The sequence below is a fragment of the Nymphaea colorata genome, chromosome 4 (assembly GCF_008831285.2).
Source record: "Nymphaea colorata isolate Beijing-Zhang1983 chromosome 4, ASM883128v2, whole genome shotgun sequence".
Taxonomy (NCBI): Eukaryota; Viridiplantae; Streptophyta; class Magnoliopsida; order Nymphaeales; family Nymphaeaceae; genus Nymphaea; species Nymphaea colorata.
In genome coordinates this window covers 12,223,428-12,250,837 of record NC_045141.1, presented here as the reverse complement: position 1 = coordinate 12,250,837, position 27,410 = coordinate 12,223,428, and the positions used below count along the sequence as shown (strand labels likewise).

General features: G+C 41.6%; 1 protein-coding gene across 2 annotated transcripts in view; it reads right to left on the bottom strand.

Moving 5' to 3' along the window:
- LOC116252576 (fatty acid amide hydrolase) overlaps positions 1-27,410 on the bottom strand; it is a 73,987-nt gene that overhangs the window by 23,389 nt on the left and 23,188 nt on the right. For both annotated transcript variants that reach the window (XM_031626935.2, XM_031626934.2), the window contains exons 11-16: positions 5,048-5,119; positions 2,329-2,380; positions 1,070-1,150; positions 904-987; positions 683-780; positions 488-580 (exon numbers count right to left, since the gene is read on the bottom strand). In XM_031626935.2, coding sequence (XP_031482795.1) covers positions 488-580; positions 683-780; positions 904-987; positions 1,070-1,150; positions 2,329-2,380; positions 5,048-5,119 — 480 coding nt within the window. The remainder of the gene's footprint in view (positions 1-487; positions 581-682; positions 781-903; positions 988-1,069; positions 1,151-2,328; positions 2,381-5,047; positions 5,120-27,410) is intronic.

Sequence of the window (27,410 nt, the reverse complement as noted above, 5' to 3'; positions counted from 1 at the left end):
TCGTGCCTTAGTTCACCATTCTTGTGAGAGCTTTGTGAGGTGTTGATGCAAGCACTTTGTGACATTCCTTGCACAAGTTGAAGCTGCTTTCACCATACAACAAATAAATGTACAAGAACATATAAACAAATCATACTGTAAGTATGTAGATTCAGGCTAATCAGACAATACATCCCAATTAGAACCAGTCATAATGAACAAGACATGGACCAGTGATAGTATCTACACATGAATCTACCAGGTCTGAAATCTATGCTAGACATGAAAAAGAGCCTTAATATCATCAAATTTCCAAGGCCAGTTGAGTGTCTGAAAATTCGAAATCTAATTCATGGTGCTGAAGATAACCTTTGTTAACAAAACCATGTTGATGATCACGTTAACAAAATAAACATGAGTAACTATGGTTACTAAGGAAAGCAAAAGCTTGTAATATTAGGGAAAAAAAAAGGAAGATAGCTAGGCATTCACAATATTTCTAGCTTACCTAAGGCGCTGTGCAGCAATATAGTCTGTTGCAGAGAATGTCCGGAAAAGCGCCACATTGATGCGAATGTCAAGGGTTAGCTGAGACAACTTCCTATGAGTGAATAAGAAGGTTAGAAAAGACAATTACCACAAGCGAGAAATTTGTTGTTTTTCTTTTGGGGAATGGATTCTAGACTACTACAGGGCATCATACCTAGAATCAGGATTTAAAGAACACAATTGTTCTGAACCAATAGAAACAGAATGAGAAATCTGCATCTCATGCAGCTCTGGTAGCACAATCTCTGTTGTCTTCAAAAAGAAATAAGAAACATATCAAAGTCCAATAAAAAGTTACACACTGAAGATATCCATTTACTTCTCAGTTTAGGCAAGGTCAAGAAGACTTAAAATGAACTTGCACATCCAACTTACTGTGCAACCATAAGTATCTGATAGCAGGTTAAGTACATTCTCACATGTACGGGATATATCATCTGAGTATACATCATTGAACCACTGTTACCAAATTAAGTGTCAGATTGGTGTTCAAATGTTGTAAATAGCATGGAGTAAGACACCCAGACCATAGCGACCATACCTCAGAGTATTTCCCTAACCTCAGGGACCTCAATGCATGTGATCTGTCATTTGGAAGGAGGGAAGGCACACAGGGGGCTGGCTGTGAAACATATCAACTACTAATTTCAGCACACATCCAGCTACGAGGAAAGCAAGTTACAGATGCAAACTTAAAAAATGAACATGGTAAATGGAAAAAGCCAAGTTAAAGGGAGAAGTTCATAGATAAAGTTTTGAAATACAAAATCAAACTGCAAGACCATGAATGGTGATGAGCCAAGCACCTCAATCACATGTTCCATTGTAACTAAAGGTGACAAAAATATTCTAGGTCATAAAGGGGACTATAAACTATAAAGTAAAGTCAACAGGAAGTGAGAACAGAAATAAATTATGCCCCTGTTGCAAATGGTTTCAGCCAACAGGACAATCAGAAGTGTGAAGCAACTTCAATCTGCAAATAATTACAGCCTACTGTTCGTATTTTCTTAGATCAGCTTGTGATGTTCCATCAGAATCCAGGCATACATATATATATATATATGGGCATGTCCCTGCACCGAAGAAATTTTTTTTTTTTAAATAACTGGTGTCTGCGTCCATAACTGCACCCCTGTGATGTATATCCAAACCTAATCAACACATTTCAATATATCATTTCAAGTATAGAATTTTTGTTGTGTCAAACCCCACCTTGGGATTTTACAAGTTACACATACTAGAACCCGTTACACAACACTGGAACAGTGACCAACAACTAAGGATTTCCCATCCTTCTAGAATTCTAAATTCTATGGCACCCATGGTGGTGGCTTATTTTCGCTATTGTGAACCAAATATGAAGGACGTGGATGAATTGAATGCATTTCTTGTTTGGGCATCATAAGGTTATTGGCATTCTGTATACAACCACGTAAATTCTTTCATGAGTGCAGTTTACTACAAAAATTGTTGTGGACTTTCCATGTAGACGAGAACGGAGAATCTATTAAGGCCAAAGTGCATTTTCTTAAGAAAAGTTCCCTTCATCTAAAGCTTCTAGAAAATTCAGATAGTAGTAAGATCTTCACAGAAAGCAAATGAAATATGGAGGATGATAATCGGAGGGAAGAAGTTACAGTGAGACTCAAGAAGGATAGATTGAAGAAAATGACAACAGATACATGAATTTTGTTATATATGTGTTCATGGGACCATCTAAACTTAGCATAACCAGCAAAGACAAATCTGCACAAAATATAAACAGAGAAACACAAATATAATTATAAACACAGTTACAGGCTTCAAGCTGTCCCTATCAGCTGCGGAAGGACCCAAGATTGCAGAGTACCTGAATAGAAATTATAAGCAACATCAAAATTTCCAATGAAAACTGTCGAATAAGTCATAACCATTTCTGAACAAACAAGCATTAACATCAATGTCGCCATTTTCCCTAAAATGTCAGATTAAAAACCCAAAAAAAGGAAAAAAAAACAAATAAAAAGAAGTGAAAATTCATGTCATTTTGAAAGCATTGCAAAAAATGAAAATATGGAGCTTTTATCACGATATTCTGCGAGTTTGGAAAGTTCTTTGAAAATTAATAGAAAGCTCATAATTTCATAAAATCTCAATTAACTTTATTTATTTTAAAAATTTTGTTCCTGAATTTTGCCCAAGAAAAGTATTTCAATTAATACCAGCAAAAGAACTTGATGATAAAATCCTGAGAACAATATTTATAATCAAACAAAGAAGTATCTTGCAGTGCATGTATACTACACAAATAAAACAAGAACTTAGCCATCGGGGTCATTGACCTTACGAACACAAGCCTTAGATCAAGAAAGAGGTTAGCTTTGAAAATAATCAACTCTAAGAACTTGGCCATATTCTATAAGTATGATTCCCCAAAAAAATCTGCCAATGCTGTGGCATTTCCTCAATGGATTCCAATGAAAGTTAATCACTGTGAGAGGTGAACAAAGGTGTAAAGATGCTCAAGATCCAAAGCTGTGACAGAAGGAGATCAGAAGCAAGAGGATGGAGTTATAAAAAATAATCCCATGTTTGCATACGTCCATGATGAGATGTAACCAAACTTGAAAACAAAGAGTTATTTCCAAGTGATGGCCCACAACAATCACAGCTGATGCTAATACAGCAAGGGACTGAAAACTCATGGAAGGTATGGGGTAAGACATATAGAAGGCAGATTTTAAGTTGTCATATGCATGCAGAAGAATCCAATGTCAAATGAATGCAGGAGATGATATAACTCAACAATGCTTAATAGAACGAGGATACTTAGGTGCATAAGGTAATAAACCTAACCAGCCAAATATTATCCTAGATAGAAAGAATAATAATGTCTTAAGTGTCTATAAACCCCAACCTATAATAGTACCAAAGAAAAATTTTCAGATCGTAGAGGACACATTCAACAAATTCCTGGTAATATCCATACAATTATAGGGGGCGATTTGGCGGCCAACGTGGGAGAACATGGAGGATACAAGATTGTAAGATAGCAGTGCAACAGGAGGCATGATTCTTGACACCATAAAGGGTGTGATTTTGCTCAATAAATTATAATTCAGAACAAACGTGAACAGCAGGGATGAAATTTTAAAATTTGTAAAAAAGAAAGAGGTTCCAGAAGAAATATGAACATCAAATAAAGTTTACAAATAGGTTTCAACTTGACATGACAATGTCCTTCAAAATGAAAATTGAAAATTTGGTTAAGCTTTTGAAATTTGGCAAAAGAAAAAAAGTAGAAAAGAGAAAAGTGTGACAGGTTTTCAGCTATAGGAGAAAAAGTGAGACAGAATTTGAGAAATATACGATGACTAAGGTTCCACTCAAGCCAGGTTAGACCATCAAATGCCTTAGGCATCAAGGCAAAACTTATGAACTAAAGATGACTGTCTGCATTTCACATAAGACAAACACAAAAAATTTCAAGAAAAAACATTCTAATTCCACAAATTCAGGAAAAAAAGAAAAAACGAATTTTTTTTTCTTCACAATGTAATACACAGAACTTTCCTTGGAAACATTTTCTTGGGATGAAGCAGGTCCCTAAGATACCAGAGAACACCCTTTTTTAATTCCACGTACAGCTTTTTGATAGTAACGGAGGATGTAATTCCCCTTATCCAACGTGTTGATTCTAGACAATATAATACTTCTCCAGCAAGAACATGAAGAAGAAAGAAAACTAGAACCTGGAGCAGAGTACTCGACACAAGTGGTTCAGTAACAATGAGATAAAGCAAAAATACGTGCTTCTAGCATTATGAAGAAGATATTAAATGAAGAAGATACTAAGTGTGAAGTCATAAATTTTCATATAGCACAATTCAGCATCAAAAGATTCAGCTCATAGGATGATGATAGAAGAAGCGGTGTATTGCAGACAATGATGTGGCAACAAGGCTCTGTCCACCAGGTTAAGTAATTGGACACTATGACCTTCAAGTTGAAGAACAGAGTTCCATACCCAGGGATACTTCTCTTGAAAAGCCAGCAGGTTTGGCCTAATTCCAGCTTATCAATGGACAAAGATTTATATGGTAGTGAAATGTTATAAAAAATGCCAGAGGAAGATGCATCCTACCAAAATGCATATTTTCTGAAGCAAGAGTTATTAAAAAAGGAAAGACACTAAAGTAGACTCCAGAGTTAAGAAGAGGATTAAAGATAAAGATGGAATCAGAAAAGAGCAAAACTAAAATACAGACCTCAAAAAGTATCTCTGAAAACCTAAGGATGTGAAGGAAAAAGGGCAGCACTGATGTGGAGTATGTGATGCAATTAGAACAGTTGAGTAAAGACAAACCCATTAAAGGACAGAGACAACGTGTAGAGTGGTGACATAAAAAATTATAAAGTGACTGAAGTTGCAACTTTGAAATAATGCCTATGAAACCAATCCTAGGTAGATAAGGAATGATGATGATGCAAAGGTTGAAGAAAGAAAAAAGACATAGTTCGAAAGGAAATGACTTACAGTAATAAAACATCCTCAACTGTTGCAGCAATTGGGCCAATTACCTCTACTGTTCCACAATCACACACAGAACTGCAAAAGCACAATAGCATGTGAAGCACAAACACACTGAAAACATATAAATCAAAAGGATTTTGCATTTTCTTTATGATATTGTGAAAAGGTCAAAATATCACTAGCTTCACAATCTATGAGAAAATAATGTATGAAATTTCCATTAAATAGTAAATCATTTGGGATACCACCACAAAATAATTGCCTAAGGCATACATTTGACAATCTGGGAAACTGAAGAGAAACAACATTTAAGGAATTATTCATGATTAGTTTAAATTTCAGGGCACCAGTAGATATTTTTTGTTCTTATTTTTAAGAGAACAACTTGGTAACGATCTAAAGTATTTGCACAAGTTTGATACCTAATGCAACCAACTTAGCCAGAAAATAGTCAAATACATAGAATGACAAATATAACCAGAAACAACCAGAAAATGAATCCGTACGACTTTGAGATGGTGCATCATAATGCCTCTAAAAGCAATACAAGCTTCCGCCATGGGTAGGAGCATAATAGAAAAAATAGAAGTAAATGTTTTTCATTACTTTATTATTGGCATAAGTACCATTTTCCAATTCTTTGATCAACTTTTGGTTTTAAAGTTGGATGAAATTAAAAAAAGTAACAAACAGTAAGCTACTAAGCCTCAGAACATTTCTATTGAGGATGGCATACTTAAAGTGACACAGCAACAAGGCTGACATCTTACACACATATCTATGCATAGGACGATTAGGTTGTAGTATTGTACCATCTAGAAATAACTGTTTGGAGTTTGGACACTGCACTGCTTACAGAATGTTGTTTCACAAATCCAAGCATATAAATTACTTAGACATCTTCAAACCATAGAAATAAAAAAAAAACATGCTTGTCGGTATGTATGTAATTATGTCTATATATATATGTAGAAACACGAATCACAAGGAGAGAGCAGAGAAAGAACACACAATATACGTGGAAAACCTCAGAAAGAGGTGAAAAACCACGGGGAAGCTCTGACCTAGGGGCAAACCGCAACCCTAGGAGAGAGAAAATTATATTCACTTAATTCAACACTTACACATAAGTGACAATATATAGAGGGAGAGAGGAGAAGCCGCCTAGGGTACCGAGCCCGCCTCGGTATCCGTGCCCCATGGGACCGGGTCCAGATATGGACCCGGTTCCCCAATACAATATATTCTAACAATATATATATATATATATATATATATATATATATATAGAGAGAGAGAGAGAGAGAGAGAGAGAAAGAAAGAGGTGTTATTGTACACCAGAATGCAATATAGTCGAAGTTAAATATTTTGATTGCAAGTATTCCATACAAAACTGACCAGACAAATGTGATTTTCGTGCTTGGAAACCTAGAAGCAAAAAAGCGTCACTTAATACTTAATAGACAAAGAAGATTTTCGAAGCGAAAAAAGCTCAGAGTTATTCTACTAGAGAGAATTGAACACATGCTGTAAAGCATGCTGAATGGCACATCTAAAGGGCACCAAGACGCACACGGACATGCACATGCACATGTATATCTATGCGTATACTTATGTGTTCATGGCTGTATGCATGTATATTTGCATTTTATATGTGCATTTTTGTTTTTGATTGTGCATATAGCAGATCATGTTTCAATCTGCTGCAAAACCTGCTGGGAAGCCCCTATCTTATTACCAAAAAATGAATATGTACAATGAACAAAAACGAATAGGGGAACAAACAAAAATTCAATCAAGAGGCGTGTTCCACTGCAGCCTTGATCCCAGAGGATAAGGCTTCAACAAAAGAGTGATGATCTCAGTAGCAAGATTGGAATTAGCAAGCTGTAGGAATTTTCTGCAGCAGAAAAAGTTGGAATTTTTCATGATAGCTTCCATGGGGTGGTTCACAATATTTTTGATCTTGTATCTCCATAGCTTTGAACCAATGGTTAGCGTAATCCCATCACTCAGATCAGGGGATTGGAAGATAATGTTTTCTACGATATGGATGCAGTTCTGCAAACTAAAAAACTAGCAAAAGACAGAAGGCCCTTTGTCACTGTTGAATAATATGTGTTAGGTGGTATTTTTGAATATTTAAGAGTTTAGGAACAGCTCTTTATAAATAAAGGTTTTATTTATGGACCTCTTTTGTAATTTGTTACTTTACCCTAATTCTCATTTAACATGAGATTAGGGCAGCTTTAGTCAATAAAATAGAAAGTTCTCTCTCTCTCTCTCTCTCTCTCTCTCTCTCTCTCTCTCTCTCTCTCGTTCTCTTCTCTCCTCTCCCTTGGCTGCACGTAACTGTAAGAATCTTCACAAAGTACTCGTCTTTCCGTATGCAAAACAGATATGTTGAGAAGAGAGGATGAAAGAAGACGATGGAGGAAAGGGAGAAGCCGGCTTAACTTAGCCCTGCGTTCCTTAATCTTTAATTAAAGAATAACCCTAATAGGGTACAACAGATTTGTACATAAAAAGATAAAAAATTACAAGAGAGCCACCGCCTAGTAGCTTTAGGCGTGTGGATATAAGGAGAATGGATCGGGTCTGAACAGACCCGATCCCCATACGCTAACAGCTCCCCTCAAGTTGTGCATGAGATTTGATCATGCACAACTTGTTCTTCAAAACCCAAAAATGCTGCCCTGTGAGACCTTTGGTAAAAAGATCAGCTATCTGTTCATTGGTAGATATATAAGTAGGTAAGATCTCGGCTTCTTCAACCTTCTGTCGAATGAAATGTTGATCAATCTCTATATGTTTGGTGCGATTATGCAAAATGGGATTGAAAGCAATTTTTATCGCACTTTGATTGTCACATAGTAATGATGACCGAACAATAGGAAGATTGAGCTCTCCAAGTAAATGACGTAACCATGACGCTTCAGCCGTCCCTGCAGCCATTGCTCTATATTCTGCCTCAGTGCTAGATCGTGCAACAGCACGCTGCTTCTTACTGCTCCAACAAATGAGATTAGAATCAAGAAAGAGACAGAAACCTGAAACTGATCGTCGGTCATCGGGATCGCCTGCCCAGTCGGCATCAGTATATGTATATATGCTATGTCCAAGAGAAACATTGGAACATTTGGTGTAGACTAGTCCATCTCCAAGAGTAGCTTTGAGATACCGTAGGATCCGCTTAGCAGCATCCATATGTCCTTCAGTGGGTGCATGCATGAACTGAGAAATCTGATTTACAGCATATACTATGTCTGGGCGAGTAAAGGTAAGGTATTGTAACATACCAACAATGCTGCGATAGAATGTGGGATTGGAATATGCAGCAGTTCCATCAGATGCAGTCAATTTAGTATTCAGAACACTGGGGGTAGTGATGAGTTTGCAATTAGTCATACCTGCCCTATCCAAAACATCAAGGGTATACTTGTGCTGTGTAAGAGTCAAACTATCATTTGTCCTGTCAAGTTCGACACCCAAAAAATATCGTAATTCTCCCAGATCCTTCATCTTGAACTCTTGCTTCAACATACCTTTAACATAAGATATATGTGAAGAAGAATTCCCAGTTATAACAATATCATCAACATAGATAAGTAACCAGGTGGTAGCTTCTCCAGTGCGATAGATAAACAAAGAGTGATCGAGAGAGCTTCGGAGAAAACCAATTTGTTGTATGTGATGAGAAAAACGATCAAACCATGACCTAGAAGCTTGCTTCAACCCATATAGAGACTTGTGTAATTTGCAAACCCATTTTTGAGAATCATGAGTAGTGTAGCCGGGAGGTTGCTCCATGTATACCTCTTCCTTAAGAATTCCATGAAGAAAAGCATTTTTGACATCTAACTGATAGAGAGGCCATCCATACGAGACTGCAAGAGAAATAATGACACGGATTGTTCCCATCTTGATGACTGGACTGAATGTTTCATCATAATCTTCCCCATATTGCTGAGTGAAACCGCGCGCCACAAGTCGTGCTTTATACCGATCAATGCTACCATCTGGTTTATATTTCAGTTTATAAACCCATTTGGATCCCACAACATTCTTATCAGCTGGACGAGGGACAATCTGCCAAGTCTGACATTCATGCAAGGCTGCCATTTCCTCATTCATAGCTTCAACCCAACATTTTTCCTTACTCGCATTGTGATAAGATGTTGGTTCCACCTTTTTGCTGACTTCTGTCATAAACAGCTGAAAATCCAAAGAAAAACTGTTATAGCTCACCCATCTATCAATAGGATGTCGCACGCGTTGTGATTGGCGTGGAACTGCAGTAGGAACTGATCGCCTAGAATACACAAGGCCTGAGAACCGATTATGCATAGGTGGCTCACTGGGCTGAGAAGATGAAGGCATGCTGTCCAAGGAAGTAGTGCTGCTCAAGGAACTACTTACAGATGTCTCGGGCTCATTAACAACTTGCTCATTGTGCTCAGTCAACATTGCTGCCCCTTGTCTTAAGATTTCAGCATGAAGCCAAGTATCATAAACTTCATTTTTGTCCTTGAGTGTCACATAAGTAGCCTTGGGATCCTGTAACCTGTTCTCATCAAATACAATATGCCGTGAAATATGTACACGCCCAGTTTTAGGATTGTAACACCTATAACCCTTGTAATTTTCTGCATACCCTATAAATCTACATAAAACAGCACGATCTTGAAATTTGTTTCGCAAGGAAACATCAACATGCACATAGCACACACATCCAAAAACGCGCAACTCCTCATAACGTGGCTGCTCTTGGTGTAAAAGAAAAAATGGTGATTTTCCATCAAGCAAAGCCAATGGCAATCGATTTATAACATGTACAGCCGTATGGAAAGCCTCGGTCCACAATGTCATAGGTAAGTCTGTTTCATGCATCATGCTAAGTGCACTTTCAACAATATGCCTATGTTTCCTTTCAGCAATTCCGTTTTGCTGAGGTGTATGCGGACATGAAATTTGTCTAGTGATCCCATTATCTAGTAAGTACTCAGTAAATTCATTAGAAATAAATTCACCACCACCATCACATTGAAAATGCACAATATTACTGGAATATTTATTTTGAACTAAGGCATGAAATTGAGTGAATAGGCGAAAAACTTCTGATTTGTGTTTCATGAAATGGATCCAAGTATATCGGGAATATGAGTCAACAAAAATGACATAGTATCTACTCCCAGAAGAAGAAGGAACTGGAGCAGGCCCCCAAACATCAGAATATATGGTGTCAAAAACCTTTGGAGCTCTTTTATTTATTAATTGAAAAGGAAGGGCATGGCTCTTACAGATATGACAACTCGAGCACATGCTGGACTCACTGACAGAACTCAGACTGGACTTATCTAAGAGCCCGTCTGCAACAAGACTTCGAACAAAAGATTGACTACAATGAGCTAACCGACCATGCCAAATGGATGGTTTATTATACTCTGTGACATTGACTTCACTATGACTTGGAAAACATGAATCGGAAGGGTGAGATTTTGACATCTGTGGAGCTCCTTCAAGGACATACATATCTCCTTTGCGAGTGCCCTCAGCGAATGTCTTCTTGGTTCGAGCATCCTTGACATAAACAGAAGAGGGTGTGAATTCAACAGAGGATTGAGTATCATCAATAAGCTTGGACACTGAAATAATATTTTTCTGGACACTTGGAACAACAAGAACATTCTTTAATGGAATCGAAGAAGAGCCCATAGAAATTTGTACATTTCCAATGTGTGATATTGTGTGATGGGAACCATCTCCCGTGACAACTGAGCCTTTATCTAAATAAGGGAGAGCACTAGAGAGATTACCTGCGTCACCAGTAACATGGGCTGCTGCTCCAGAGTCCACATACCATTCTCCTTGCTCGTTTTGTTTCAAATGAAGCTTAGACAGGGCTGTCATGAGGAGTTGTTGTACGTCTGTTGAAACATTAGATCCAGATGATGATGAAGCTGACCCTGCTGCTGCCTTGTTCTCACGTCTAATCTGATTATTTTTGTTCTGTGGGTTGTGCCAACATTCTGACTTTACATGCCCCCTCTTGTTGCAATAGAAACAAGTCGGAACCCTTCTAGATGTGGCAGATGTAGTATTCATGCCCTATGGTGTTGGGAGAATCCCTCTTCCCATTCCTGCCTGAGGAATCCAAGTACGAGTGCGATTCCCTTGCAATGCATGTGTCCCTGCGATCAGTACATTGTGACTGTTGGAAGGAATCAAATTCTGTCGCTGAACACGACTAGCTTCGTGTTGGAATAACTTAGCCTTGAGATCTTCGAAAGATGGAAGAATAGGTAGGACTTCCAAGGCTGTGCAAAAAATATCAAAATCTGTTCCCAGTCCACTCAAGGCTTGTTGCACTTTGTCCTTGTCGCTGACGGGATGTCCAATGGCCGCAAGTTGATCACTTACACTTTTAATTTCATTCAAATATTCCAAAACAGTACGCGTCCCACGCTTGATGTCCTGAAATTGCCTTCTTAACTGCAGAAAACGTGCTTCAGATACTTGAGAATACGTGGTGGCAAGGGTAGACCACAACTCTAGGGCTGTTAAATCATCATCAATACCTCCTAATACTTCCTCTGACAAAGTAGAAGTAATATAGGCAACAAGAGACTGGTCGTGAGCCAGCCAAGCTTCATACTCAGGATTATTTTCAGTAATGGTTTCATATTCAAATCTGATTTCACTCATAGCCGCAGCCCCAGCAGCTTGATCTCCCACTACGGTTTTCTTCACTTCACGGTCAATATACATAGGAGGTGCTGGAGTGGTCCCATCGATATGCCCGTAGAGTCTATGACTTTTGATAAAAGGGACTATTTGACGTTTCCAAGTCAAATAGTTACTATGATTCAGCTTTTGTGAAATAAGTTGGGAGAGAAAGCTGGAAGATAGAAGAGAGGGGGTCGGCTGATCCATAATTGATTTAGGGCAACGACAAAAATTAGGGCAAAACGATGAGAAGATTAGGGCACAACGATTAGGGCAAATCAATTAGGGCAAATCACGCAAGATTTAGGGCAGAAACTGAAAAGAGGGATGATCACGCCAGAAAAGAAAGAATTTAGGGCAGATTAGGGCTAATCACATCAAACTGAAATCACTCACCGGAGGACGATGCAACCTGGCTCTGATACCATGTAAGAATCTTCACAAAGTACTCGTCTCTCCGTATGCAAAACAGATATGTTGAGAAGAGAGGATGAAAGAAGACGATGGAGGAAAGGGAGCAGCCGGCTTAACTTAGCCCTGCGTTCCTTAATCTTTAATTAAAGAATAACCCTAATAGGGTACAACAGATTTGTACATAAAAAGATAAAAAATTACAAGAGAGCCACCGCCTAGTAGCTTTAGGCGTGTGGATATAAGGAGAATGGATCGGGTCTGAACAGACCCGATCCCCATACGCTAACAGTAACATGGTATCAGAGCCCAACCTTCCTTGGGACTGAAACCACTCTCACCGTGCTCATAATCTGTCTCTTTCTCTTCCTCTTCTTCTATTCTCGTGGATAGTTTTGAGAGCACGACAGGCTGAACGTGCATATTAGGCTCCATCTAGGGTTTTCTTAAGCAAAAGATTAAAAACCCTGGATCGATGCCCTGTTGAAGTGGACGTGGATGGACGTTGCAGGTGTCTCCCTCACGTGGCAGAAGTTTCCTTTGTGGTCGGTGGTCACTACTTGGTGAATGGAAGTCACTGCAGCCGTGGATATTACAACCTTTTTTTTTCAGTCGTGGATCTGCCCTAGGGTTCTGTCAGCCGTGGATATGTCCATCCTCTTGTTGGATGTTGCTGCCGTCGATTTGCTCTAAATTTCAGTCAGCTGTGGATCTGCCCTAGGTGATATCTGTCCTTCTTTTTGTTGGATATTGCAGCCGTGAATATGAATTCTTTCTTTATCGTGGATCTGCCCTAGCTGGTGTTGGATGTTGCAATAGTCAACCTGCTCTAAGTTTCAGTCAGCCGTGGATCTGCCCTAGGTGCGATCTGGTCTAAGTTTCAGTCAGCTGCGGATTAAAATTCCTTTATCATTTGCATACTTTATCGTCCCTTTCTGCAGTATATATATATTAGTGCTGTTCTCTTTTTGTGGGAGTTGTGATGGAGCCTGGACAGCCGTCTAATATGGGAGACAATTCTAAGATCGAGTCTCATACTGAATACAAGGTGGTTGGGAATCCTTTCTTCTATGGTTCTACTGTGAAATTAGAAGGTCACAACTATGAAATCTGGTCACGAATGTTTGTGATGTCTGTAGTTGGACATCAGAAAAACCATATCATTGATGAAGATGAACCGAGTGTTAAAACTGGGAAATATGCCACATGGAAAGAAAATAATAGTATTGTTATGTCCTGGATCATGAACAGTGTGCAGACGGATATAGCTCCTACTCTTGCCTACTATACGACTGCCAAACATATGTGGACGTTCTTGAGACAAACTTATTCTCATGACAAGAATATCTCAAAATTTTACAAGTTGAGGAAGAGTTACTTAAACTGCAACAAGGTGAATTGGAACTATCTCAATGCTTTGCTTCAGTTAAAGCTGCGTATGAACGATTGAAGGCTCTTCGACCTCCATGTCAGGCATGTTACAAGACGCATTTTGAGCAGACTATGGTGGCTAAGTTCTTGGCTGGTTTGTCCCCTAAGTATGAGGTCGCAAAAGTTCAGATGCTTACTGGAGCAGAAATTCCAGATCTTGCTGAGGCATATAATAGACTCAGTAGATTGGCTGTATCTCTCTCTCAGTCCCAGAGTGAGTCACCTTCTGCAGCCTTAGTTGTGTCTGGAGGGCGTGGGCAAGCCACTAGGGGAAGAGGCTCAGGTCGTGGTGTAGGGGGTAGAGGGAGATTTCAATGTACATTCTGTGGCATGAAACATGGTAGACCAGCTTCTACTTCCCATGGCAGGGGATCTAGTACTTCAGGGGGCAGAGGTGTTAAAATATAAATCCTTCACCAGCACGTTGAAGAGGAGTCTCTTAGGATTCCACCTCCTTGTAGAATGTGTTAAAATATTTAATGTCCTTGTAACATGTGAAGAGTCTCCTAGGATTCTATGTTATAGTTAATATCCTTGTTATATGGGAAGTCTCCTAGGATTCTATGTTGTAGTTAATATCCTAGTAATATGTGAAGTCTCTTAGGTTTCTATGATGTAATTAATGTCCTTGGAGCTTGTGAAATCTCCTAGGATTCTACGATTGGAGACTCTTAGAATTCTGAAAATGAGATTATAAATAGAGGCCGTGCAAACCATTTTGGCTACGGCTTCTTCTCCTCAGTTTCTTCTTGTTTTCATTCTCTCTCTCTCTCTCTCTCTCTCTCTCTCTCTCTCTCTCTCTCTCTCTATCTTCCTGCGTGAGTGCTGTTTTCGGGTTACAGATATTGGTGCTACATTTCTATCATGGTATCAGAGCGCCAGGTTACGTTATCTCTACCAAACGAAATGCCCAAACAGGTCTGATCTGGTTAGAACTCTTTTCTCATCTTGTCTCTATCCTGAATTTACTTTTCTCTTGCGCAATTCTTGTTCCTTTTTCTTCTTGCTTACCAAGGACACATCTTGTTATATCGTGTCTTCTTTCCCTCTCATCTTCTACCTATATACTATTCCTTTCTGCTGTCATGGAAAACCTTTCGCATTCTGGCATGTCCTCAAGTTTTCTTCCTCACCTTATTACCGAAAAACTCAACCATGAGAATTATCTGATCTGGAAAAGGCAAATCGTGCCTTTCATAAGAAGTCAAGGCCTCTTTGGACATCTCGATGGTTCAACAAAGGCTCCACCAATATCCGTCTTACAGGAAATAAAAAATGAGGCAGGAGAAGTTATTGCTGTTCATGAAGACAACAATCCTGAACATGCTATGTGGATGAGACGTGATCAAAGTCTGGTTGCGTATATTTTGTCCACTTTATCTCAACAAGTGTTACTTTCAGTTTCTGATGATTGTACTGCAGAAGAATTATGGAAAACCCTTGCTGATACCTTTTCCCAAATATCAGAAGCTCGAATTATGTACTTAAAGAAAGAATTTCAGAATTTGAGCAAAGGTTCAACGTCTATCATGGATTATTTGGGGCGTATTAAGGCCGTCGCAGACCAACTTGCTGCCTCAGGGAATAACATTTCTGATAAGGAAAAGGTGCAGCAAACCTTGAATGGACTTGGGCATGATTATCATGCTTTTATTACAGCTCTTGAGGTCCTTCCTGTTCTGCCTTCCTTCAACGAACTACAAGGTAAACTTCTCCAACATGAAATGAATATGAAAAGAGTCATTGAAAGGACTGATCAAGGGAACTCCCAAAATGTGTTGGCTATGAATGTAAAGTTTGGTAAGAGCCATGGGAACTCCAACCATGGTGGTCGTGGCATTCTACCAACACCACATAACCAAGGTATGTCTCCTTTGGATACTTCAAGAAAAATACCAATTTGTTTTCAGTGCAACAAGAAAGGACACATGAAGGCACAATGTTGGTTTAATCCTCAAAATAAAAACAAAGGGGTAAGACATGATTATAAACAAGGAGGACAAAGTTCTAAATCCACCGCTGAAGATATGCAACAGCTATTGATGGCCGCATTCTCAAAGATGACTATAAAGCAAAATGAGCAGGGAGAATGGTTCTTGGATTCAGGTGCAGCTACCCATATGACAGGAAATGCAGGTAAATTGACTAACTTATCCCCTCATTACGGTAGAAGTTGCATTATAACAGGTGATGGAAAATCTCATCCTATTACACATATTGGAAATGCACATATTCCATTGTCATCCTCGTCTCTATCACTGTCTAATGTTGTTCTTGCTCCCAATATCAAAAAGAACATCATATCCATTTCTAAACTCATTGATGATACAAGCTCTTCTGTTGAATTCACACCTTCTTCTGTCTATGTCAAGGACCTCCAAACGAAGAAAATGTTCGCTAGAGGGGAGCGTCAAGGGAATATGTACGTCCTCAAGGAATGTCTACCCAAGGATTCATCCACTTTTGATATAGGATTGAAGACATTTTCTCTTTCTCATAATGCGTCATCAGTGCCAAGTTCTTGCCATTTTCAATCAAAAGTAAGGGGCCCTAACCAATTTTTGGAGTCTGATTTGTGGCATAGTCGGCTAGGACACTGTGGTCGACATTTCATTGAAAAACTTGTCACAGATAGTCTCATTCCAAGATCAAGTTTACCTCTTACTTCAAGTGTCAAAAAATGTTCAAGTTGTGGACTTTGTAAGAGTCATGTTTTACCTTTCCATAATATAAATCAAAGGGCTTCCAAACCTTTTGAAACTATTTTTTCTGATGTATGGGGGCCAGCCCCTATTGATTCCATGTCTGGGTCAAGATATTATGTCTTATTCATTGACTCTTACTCACGTTTCACCTGGATTTACTTCATGAAACACAAATAAGAAGTACCTCACATATTTCGAAACTTCTATGCCATGATTCAAACTAAATTTTCATCCAATGTGGTGCATTTTCAATGTGATGGAGGGGGAGAATATTCCTCGCTTGATTTTATTGAATTTCTACGTGAAAAAAGGATAACTAGACAAATTTCCTGACTAGACAAATTTCCTGCCCTTACACACCACAACAAAATGGTGTAGTTGAGCGGAAACATCGACATATAGTTGAAAGCGCCATGAGCATGATGCATGATACTAATGTGCCCATTTCCTTGTGGACTGAAGCCTTCCATACTGCTGTATACATAATAAATTGTTTGCCTATGACACTCTTGATGTCTAAATCGCCATATTTTACACTCTTAGGCAAACAACCTGATTACAAGAACTTGAAGGTTTTTGGTTGTGTAGAAACACGAACCACAAAGAGAGAGAGTGGAGAACGAACACACAATCTACGTGGAAAACCTCAGAAAGAGGTGAAAAACCACGGGGAGGCTCTGACCTAGGGGCACACCGCAACCCTAGGAGAGAGAAAATTATATTTCACTTAATTCAACACTAAACACAAGTGACAATATAAAGAGGGAGAGAGGAGAAGCCGCCTAGGGTACCGAGCCCCATAGAACCGGGTCCAGGAATGGATCCGGTTCCCACAGCAACATATTCTAACACTCCCCCTCAAGCTTGGCATACATGTCAAACATGCCAAGCTTGCTAACATTCTTTTCGAATGAAGAAGTACAAAGCCCTTTAGTTAGGACGTCTGCAACTTGATCTTCAGACTTCATATATGGCAGAATCAGCTCCTTTGAGTCAATGCGTTCCCGGATAAAATGACGGTCAATCTCCACATGTTTGGTCCTGTCATGTAGAACTGGATTATTGGCAAGATTAATCGCAGACTTGTTGTCACAGTACATCTTCATTTTATCTCCCAGTTCCACACCAATATCAGTCAAAAGAATCTTCAGCCACAGCATCTCTGTAACCCCCATTGCAACAGCCCTGTACTCAGCCTCAGCACTAGACCTCGAACATACTTCTTGCCTCTTACTTCTCCAAACAACTAGGTTACCTCCAAGAAAGATACAATACCCTGTAGTAGACCTCCTTGTGTCAGTGCAACCTGCCCAATCTGCATCTGAGTAGCCCTCAATAGTAAGTTTGTCTTGTCGAGCATACAGCAGTCCTTTTCCTGGGTCATTCTTTAGATATCCCAACACTCTTTCTGCACTCTTCCAGTGACAATCCGTGGGAGCATGCATAAATTGACTTAGCACATTTACCGCATACGTGATATCAGGGCGAGTTAGAGTAAGATAGATAAGCTTACCTACTAGCCTCTGATATCGCCCTTTTCCTTCCTCATCCAGAATAGTGCCCGTCTTGATACTTATCTTAGTTCCCGACTCTATAGGAGTAAGATAGGGCCTACAACCAAGTTTGCCTGTCTCCTTTAGTAAGTCAAGAGTGTACTTCCTTTGATTCATAACCAGCCCTGTCTCTGATCGAGCAATCTCTATCCCCAGAAAGTATCTCAGCTTACCCAGATCCTTGAGGTCGAATTCTTTAGCTAATCTCTCCTTCATCTTTCTGTTTTCTTCTTCGTCACTGCCAGTGACAATCATATCATCAACGTAGACAAGGAGAAGACTCACCAGACCACCTCTCTGCTTTATGAATAGGGTATGATCTCCATTTCCTTGCTTGTACCCAGTAGACTTCATAACGATCCTTAGTCTCTCAAACCAAGCTCTAGGCGACTGCTTCAAGCCATACAAAGCTTTCTTGAGGTGACAACATTTTCCCTCTTGAACATACCCGGGAGGCATGCTCATATAGACTTCTTCCTCCAGATGGCCGTTCAAGAACGCATTTTTAACATCAAGCTGGTCCATGCGCCACTTCCTGTGCACAGCAAGAGCAAGAATAACCCTCACGGTCTTCAACTTTGCAACAGGGGCAAAGGTCTCAAGATAGTCGATCTCATACTTCTGGCTGAACCCCTTTGCAACCAAACGAGCTTTATATCGATCTACAGTGCCATCAGGTTTGTACTTCACGTTGTAAACCCACTTAGAGCCAACTAAGTGTGTCCCTTTAGGGATATCAACAACTTCCCATGTTTTGTTCTTAGCTAACGCACCCATCTCCTCTGTCATAGCATGTAACCACTTGGGATCATCCTTAGCATCATCCACCGACCTGGGAATAACAACTTTGGATAAGGTTGTGATAAAACATTTGTAATTTGTACTGAGCTTAGCATAAGAAACAAATCTCTGAATAGGGTGAGAAGTACATGACCTGGTGCCTTTGCGCACAGCAATGGGGAGCTCTTCATTCGATGGACTTGGGTCATCCGGGGAGATCACAGGATTGGGATTGGTTCTATCCTCATCACCAACATCTTCCACTGTAGCTTTCTCCTTTCTGACATAAACCTGGCCAAACAAGTGATCCCGGGCAACAATGGGCTGAGCATCCACCGTGACCCCTTCCATATGGCTGCCCTTCTCATTACTGACCGTGACCGTGTCAATCACACTGGGACTAACCTTGTAATCCAAAAACTCCATAAACTGAATTAGCTGATTAGAGGAATACTCTTCCCCTTTGTTCCCAAGACACTCCCCCTGAAGAGGATTCACCGAAAAATATGACTCATGTTCATGAAATGTGACATCCCTCGAAACATACACTTTGGAAGTAGTAGGATCCACACATTTATACCCCTTCTGAGTGGAAGAGTACCCCAAGAAAACTCCTTTAATAGACCGGGGATCAAGTTTTTTGAGAGTAGGGCTATGATTATGCACAAAACAACTGCACCCAAAGACACGAGGAGTAAGAGGCCACGGATTCTGAGTGGGCCACAGGGTAGAATAAGGAGACTGACCATCCAACACCCTAGTAGGCATACGGTTAATGAGATGTGCACTAGTGAGAAGTGCATCACCCCAATACCGCTTCGGGACATGACGTTGGAACATAATGGCCCGGGTAACATTCAATAGATGACGATTTTTACGTTCAGCTATACCATTTTGAGGAGGGGTATAACTACAAGAGGTTTCATGAACAATACCCTTGCCTTTCAAGAATTCATCAAGGGATTGGGAGACATATTCCCTTGCATTATCCGTACGGAAAGCTTGAACAGTAGTATGGAATTGAGTCTCAACAAAGGCAACAAAGTTTTTCACAACTGCTGGAACCTCACTACGTTCTCGCAACAAGTACACGAACGTACATCTAGAGTAATCATCAATAAGCGTCAAAAAATAGTGACAACCACCACACGTGGGTACTCCAGAAGGACCCCAAACATCGGAATGAACTAAGGCAAACGGATGAGTGGTTTTATTCAAAGAAATAGGGTACGAAGCCCTGACATGTTTAGCCAATTGACACACTTCACAAGCGAAGGAGTCAATTGAGACAGAAGCAAACAAATGAGGAAACAACTTCTTTATTAACTGGAAGGGTAGATGTCCAAGACGCTCGTGCCATCGCAGAACAGTAGATCTATCGTTCACACCAGACAAGTGACCACTCGTGGCAGAAATCAATGCTGAAGCAACTTGTACCGGCAGCCTGTAGAGCCCATCAGTAACCGAACCAATCCCAATCTTCTTCCCCGTCACCAAGTCCTGCAGGGAACAATGATCAGCAGAGAAAATCAGATTACAGTTTAATTCTTTAGTAATACTGCTGACAGAGAGTAAGTTCACAGGAATATTTGGAACATGCAGGGCATTGTGGAGACGGTATTTGTTCAACAGGGACAAGCTCCCTTTCCCAGCCACAGAGATAGAAGACCCATCTGCCATAGACACGCGTTGCTTGCCAGAGGAAAGTTGATATTCTTGAAAGAGTTTAGAGTCCCCTGTCATGTGGTGAGTGGCTCCACTATCAACAATCCAATCACCAAGAGAAGGGTTACCTTGATCAGTCGAGGCAACGAGAGCTTGGACTAGCTGAGCCCCTTCAGACGTGGAGGACTCCTCAGGGGTAGTAGATAGACGGCTGATGTACGCCTGTAGCTCCTTGAGTTGAGCAGGGGACAACTTGGACTTTGCACCACTAGAAGAATTGCTCTGACTGGAATCAGACACAGAAGGGCTACGCTTGCCAAAGGGAGGACGACCTCTGACCAGTCTCTTCTCGGGATGAAGATCCCAACAGAAATCCACCGAATGCCCCAACTTGTGGCAATGAGTGCAATGTCGGGCAGGACGCTGCCCAGTCCCTGAGGCACGGCTGACAAAGGCAGAAGGGCCATGACCGGTGTCAAGATGCATCACCTGGCGACGTTGTTCTTCAGACTCAACACGAGCATATACTTCCTCTATCCCCGGAATCTCATCACCATTAAGAATCTGGCTACGAATAGACTCAAATTCATCCCGCAGGCCTCCCAGAAACAGAAACGTACGGTCCATCCATTCCTTTTCCCAGTAGAGGGAATGATCGGAACCGCATGTCCACTCATCAGTCACATGATAATCTAACTCCTCCCACTTGGTCTTCAGGGCAGCATAGAAGGCAGCAACAGACAAATCACCCTGTGTCAGAGAGTAAATACTGCGTTTAATCTGATAGGTGCGCAAATGTCTCTTCTTGCGACCATACATCTTTGCAAGCACAGTCCACATATCAAAAGAGGTCGGCTTCCGCAGAATGAGGGGCTGAATATCGGATGACACGGAGCTGATAATCCACACCTTCACTTGGCTGTCCTCCAACGCCCACGTCGCCCATTGAGGATCAGATTTGATGGGCGCAGGTTTGTCGCCAGTGATGTAAGAGAGACGCCCACGGCTAGTAATCCCAATCTCGAGAGCGGCAGACCAAGATAGGTAATTGTCCTTGGTCAGACGGATGGAGGTGACCTGGATCGGCACGTTCTCAGTCTTGGAGGCGCTGCCCGTGTCAAGAACGGCATCTTTTTGAGTCCCCATCGCTTCTGCCATCACAAACAAGCACACAGCAACAAGAGGCACAGCAGCGGGAATGAGGCAACGGCGACGGGAAGGAGGCAGCGGCGACGGCGGCGGGAATGAGGCAGCGGCAACGGGAAGCAGGCGACAGCGCAACACAGAGGCCACCCACGGTGGCAGGAACAAAGAACGGGGCGAACGGAGGACCGCGGAGGCGTAACAGAGGACGGCGGCGGCGGAACAGAGGACGGCGGCGGCAGAGCAGGGCGACGTCACAAGGGCAGCAGCGACGCCGGAACAGAGGACGGCGGCAGCGGAACAAAGGACAGCGGCGGCAGAGCAGGGCGACGTCACACGGGCAGCAGCGGCGGCGCCGGAACTTCAACGGCGTCGGGCGACGAAAAAACTTGACGATCCTCGGAAAAAACGCTTCTCCAACTCCGCTGGCTCTGATACCATGTAGAAACACGAACCACAAAGAGAGAGAGTGGAGAACGAACACACAATCTACGTGGAAAACCTCAGAAAGAGGTGAAAAACCACGGGGAGGCTCTGACCTAGGGGCACACCGCAACCCTAGGAGAGAGAAAATTATATTTCACTTAATTCAACACTAAACACAAGTGACAATATAAAGAGGGAGAGAGGAGAAGCCGCCTAGGGTACCGAGCCCCATAGAACCGGGTCCAGGAATGGATCCGGTTCCCACAGCAACATATTCTAACAGGTTGTGTATGCTATGTTCACGTTGATGCTGCCTTGAGGAACAAGTTTCAAGACAAAGCTATTCAATGTAGATTCGTTGGATATGCTGATGAATATAAAGGTTTTCGATGCTATGATCCAACAACTAAACGTATCAAAACTTCAAGAAATGTCATTTTTGATGAACATAGTTTTGATAATACAAATGAAATGCCTATGACCATTGAATCTTATGATCCCTGGACCAGTACACAGTTATTCAATGCAGATCCTGTTATAGAAAATGATGTGCCTCAAAGTGAAGATTCAGAGAGAGCAATACAACCGTCGGATATGGCTCAAAGTGAAAATCAAGAAGATCCAACACAGTCATTAAGTCATCACGAAAACAATAATGAACAGAGCAACGATGCACATCGGTATTCGGGTCTTATCTACAGTCGACGACTAAGGGACAGAGATGCTCACAGTGAAGAAGACAACATGCCCCACCTTAGAAGATCCCAACCCATTCGTCTTCCCATTCACAGGTGGGTTAGCTATGATTCTTTATCACTTGATTTTCAGTTATTCATGGCAAAAGTTGGCAAGGAGGAAGAACCTACTTCATTTGATGAAGCATCAAAATCACATCATTGGAGAAAGGCTATGAAAGAAGAAATGGATGCCTTGCATGAATGTGGAACATGGGAGATCGTTCCGAGGCCACACGAAAAGAACGTAGTGGGCTCCAAATGGGTATACAAAATTAAATACAAACCTGACGGCAGCATAGAAAGACACAAAGCAAGGTTAGTAGCAAAAGGGTTTACACAACAATATGGAGAAGATTATGATGAGACATTCAGCCCTGTGATCAAAATGGGAACAATTCGCGTGATTATATCATTGACAGTTGAATATGGATGGAGACTACATCAAATGGACGTGAAGAATGCTTTTCTTCATGGTGATTTAAGGGAGGAAGTATATATGGAACAACCTCCAGGATACACGAAAGGAGACTCTCATGCATGGGTTTGCAAACTAAGAAAATCTATTTATGGACTTAAACAGGCCTCACGTTCGTGGTTTGACAGTTTCTCTTGCAAGATTCAAGAATGTGGTTTTCGGAGATGTCCTCTAGATCACTCTCTTTTCATTTATCGAAAGGAAAACATATTTACTTTACTTCTTATATATGTTGATGATATTGTTATCACAGGCAATTCAGAAAAACACATAGAAGAAGCTAAAGTTTTGATGATGCAAAACTTCAAAATGAAAGAGCTTGGTGATTTACGATTCTTTCTTGGAGTGGAGATTGATAGGCACAATAATCGCCTCACATTGACACAACAGAAATACACGTTGGATTTGTTGAAAAAGTCAGGTATGTCTGATTGTAAGCCTGTTGGAACTCCTAGTGTTCTAAATCAAAGACTAAGTGCTCAAGATGGGGAGTTATATGAAGATCCTACGCAATATCGAAGTATTGTTGGGGCACTTCAATATCTTACATTTTCTAGACCAGATATTATATATGCTGTGAACCAAGTATCCCAATTTATGCATGCACCTAGAGATACTCACATGGATGCTGTCAAAAGAATATTAAGATATCTTAAAGGGACAGCAGGAGATGGCTTAGTTTATGGTAAGAGTGAAAATATAACTACTGGACATCAACTTATGACATTCACAGATGCAGATTGGGCTGGAGATCCCGATCAAAGAAAGTCCATTTCTGGTTTTTGTATTTTCATTGGACGTAATCTTGTGTCTTGGAGTTGTCGAAAGCAAAAGGCAGTAGCAAGATCCAGCACTGAAGCTGAATACAGATGCATGGCTGCAGGTACTGCTGAAGTTACATGGGTTAGACATTTGCTAGAAGACATTGGAGAAAAGATTAAAACATCAATGTTAATGTGCGATAATCAAAGCGCTATTAACATTGCCTTTAATCCCGTACAACATGGTCGAACAAAGCACATTGAGATTGATCAACACTTTGTTAGACAAAAGGTGGAAGACAAGGAAATTCAGCCTATTTATGTTCGTACAGATGAACAAGTTGCAGACTTATTTACAAAAGGATTAACAAAGGAACGATTCTGGTTTCTAAAAGGCAAGTTGTACATGGTGCAAAACCATGCACAACTTGAGGGAGGGTGTTAAAATATAAATCCTTCACCAGCACGTTGAAGAGGAGTCTCTTAGGATTCCACCTCCTTGTAGAATGTGTTAAAATATTTAATGTCCTTGTAACATGTGAAGAGTCTCCTAGGATTCTATGTTATAGTTAATATCCTTGTTATATGGGAAGTCTCCTAGGATTCTATGTTGTAGTTAATATCCTAGTAATATGTGAAGTCTCTTAGGTTTCTATGATGTAATTAATGTCCTTGGAGCTTGTGAAATCTCCTAGGATTCTACGATTGGAGACTCTTAGAATTCTGAAAATGAGATTATAAATAGAGGCCGTGCAAACCATTTTGGCTACGGCTTCTTCTCCTCAGTTTCTTCTTGTTTTCATTCTCTCTCTCTCTCTCTCTCTCTCTCTCTCTCTATCTTCCTGCGTGAGTGCTGTTTTCGGGTTACAGATATTGGTGCTACATTTCTATCAAGAGGGACCTTCTCTTCTCATATTCCTGTAGGGTCTGCCCGAGTTGCTACACCACTGGGAAAGACTCCTTCCTCGATGAATTCTGAGAACTCCACAGTGACTATGAGTAAGGCAGAGTATGATCAGCTTATGGCTCAGCGACCTCCTCCTACCACGATGTCTACAGCTGCCTCCTCGGTCATGGTGGATTCTGTTGCTAGTACTTCTTCTCATGAACCAGGTACCATGTGGATTATTGATTCTGGGGCTTCGAAACACTTTTGCAGTCAGCCTCACTTATTTACTTCATTGCATCGTTTTCCACAGCCTCAACATGTTAGGCTTGCCAACGGAAAGCTTTCTCCTATTATGGGAATTGGGGATGTTAAACTTCCTGGTTCTATCATTCTTTCCCATGTTTTATATGCTCCAGAGTTTCCTACTAACCTTCTATCTGTTACTCAGTTGACGAAAGATTTGCGTTGTAGAGCCATATTTGATCCTGGTTCATGTGTTTTTCAGGACTTGCAAAATGGAAAGACGATTGATGGCGGCCATGAGCACAAAGGAGTTTACTTACTGTCAGAACCAGTGGAGGCCGTGGCATCTATGGCTCTATCTAAGCCAACACCATATCAGTGGCATCTCCGACTAGGCCATCCTTCATTGACTAAGTTTCGTGGTGTTCTCCCTAATATTTCTGTGTTTGAGTCATTCCAGTGTGAGGCTGTCAATTGGGCAAACACACTAAAAGTCGTTTTCCTTCCAGCAGTAGTCCATCGAGTCATGCAGTTTTTGATCTTATTCATGTTGATGTTTGGGGGCCTAGCCAGGTTGTAAGCCGGGCCAAACTTAGGTATTACCTTGTTATTGTTGATGATTTTTCTCGTCTTAGTTGGGCGTTCTTGTTAAAAGAGAGGTCTGAAGTTATTTGTATTCTTCAAAATTTCATTATTGAAATAAAGACTCAGTTTGATTCCATTGTAAAAAACATTTACACTGATAATGCTTGAGAGTTCAAATCCAAACCCTACTACAGTTTTACACCAAATATGGAATATGTCCTCAATTCACTTGCCCCCACACTTCTCAACAAAATGGTGTTGCCGAACGTAAACATCGTCAGCTACTTGACGTGGCTCGCACTCTCATGATACATAGTTGTGTTCCGGCCCAATTTTGGGGCGATGCCATACTCACTACATGTTACCTAATTAACCGTCTTCCATCCTCGTCTATTGGCAATTGTTGAAGTATGTTAGATGGGTCTCGGGACCGGGTCCGGATCCGTATCCGATCCAACTTGTAGCCCTTGTTGGGCATTATTTAAGTTGTGTAACCCTAATCCTTATGGTGTGAATGAAAGACAAAGGAGAGAGAGAGTCTGGCGGCTAGTGGGCACCGGCTCCTCCTCATTCGTGGTTTTTTTCCTCTTGTTGAGGGTTTTTCCACGTTACATCGTGATCGTTGTTTCTCTTCCTCTTCTTGTTCGTGTTTCTACATGGTATCAGAGCCGACGAGTTTGGGAAATTTTTAGGGTTTGTGAAGTTCCAACCCTAATATCTCTCACCGCTACCATCGCCACCACTGCAGTCACCGCCGCCGCCGCCGCTGCTCCACTGCCGCCGCCGCCGCTGCCGCCGCCGCAGCCGCCGTTGCTGCAGCAGCCACCGCCGCTGCCGCCGCCGCAGCCGCCGTTGCTGCAGCAGCCACCGCCGCTGCCGCCGCCGTTGCTGCAGCAGCCACCGCCGCCGGTGTACCCAATACCACTGTCGCTGTTTCCGCCGCCGCCGGTGTCACTCTTTGCGCCATCGCCATCGCAGCCACTCTTGCGGCGTCGCTCTTGCGCCGTCGCTCTTGTGTTGTTGACCGTCGCCGTCACCGTTGTCCCTTGCGCCACTGCCTTTTGCGCCGTAGTCTTGCTTCCCGAAGAAGAAAGAAGATATGCGTGCTTAGGCGCTTCCTAAGCTTGCCTTCCCCTATTCATGTCACTTCCTAGGGGTCTTTTGCAAATCCGGTGAAGTGCATCCGCCTCTTACCTGCAATATATTGCTTGGTTGATCTTTGATTCCATCTTCTTGTTTTTGTTTGGCGCCCACCGTGCAAGAAGAGGTGGCTGGTCCGTGACTTGGTAGAGGACGTAAAGGAGGAGAGGAGCGTAACTTGAGGATTGCCTCAACGTTTGCCGGCGCTCCGGCGATCGCATCCCCCTTTCCTTACAAAAGACCGGGGTTAAATTGGTCTTACGGGTGAAGGCTTTCCTCGTCTCGAAGTTGATTTCCTATTCACTTCTATACCTTGATACTTGTTGGGTTTTGGCTCTTGGATCTTGTTTCCAGCAAGGAGAACGTGTGGCGAAACCTCTACCCGTGGGAGATTGCAGCCCGAGAGAGAGAAGGCACCGCTTCCGTCGAGCGACATCGACGATCGTTTCCCCCAATCGACATTCTGTTCACTCTTGGGGCTGATTGGGAATCCGGATATTACTGCCCGTTGGTGCTCTCTGTTGTCATCGGTGCATCTCTTGTTGCCTCCTGTTGGACTATCTGTGATTATGGCAGCTTCTTCATCTATAGACGTTATGGCGGATTGCCGTATGGGAGAGTGGATCATTGATAGTGGCGCTACTCACCACATGACCGGCGATCCTAAGGTCTTTCATGGGTATAAGCTTTCATCAG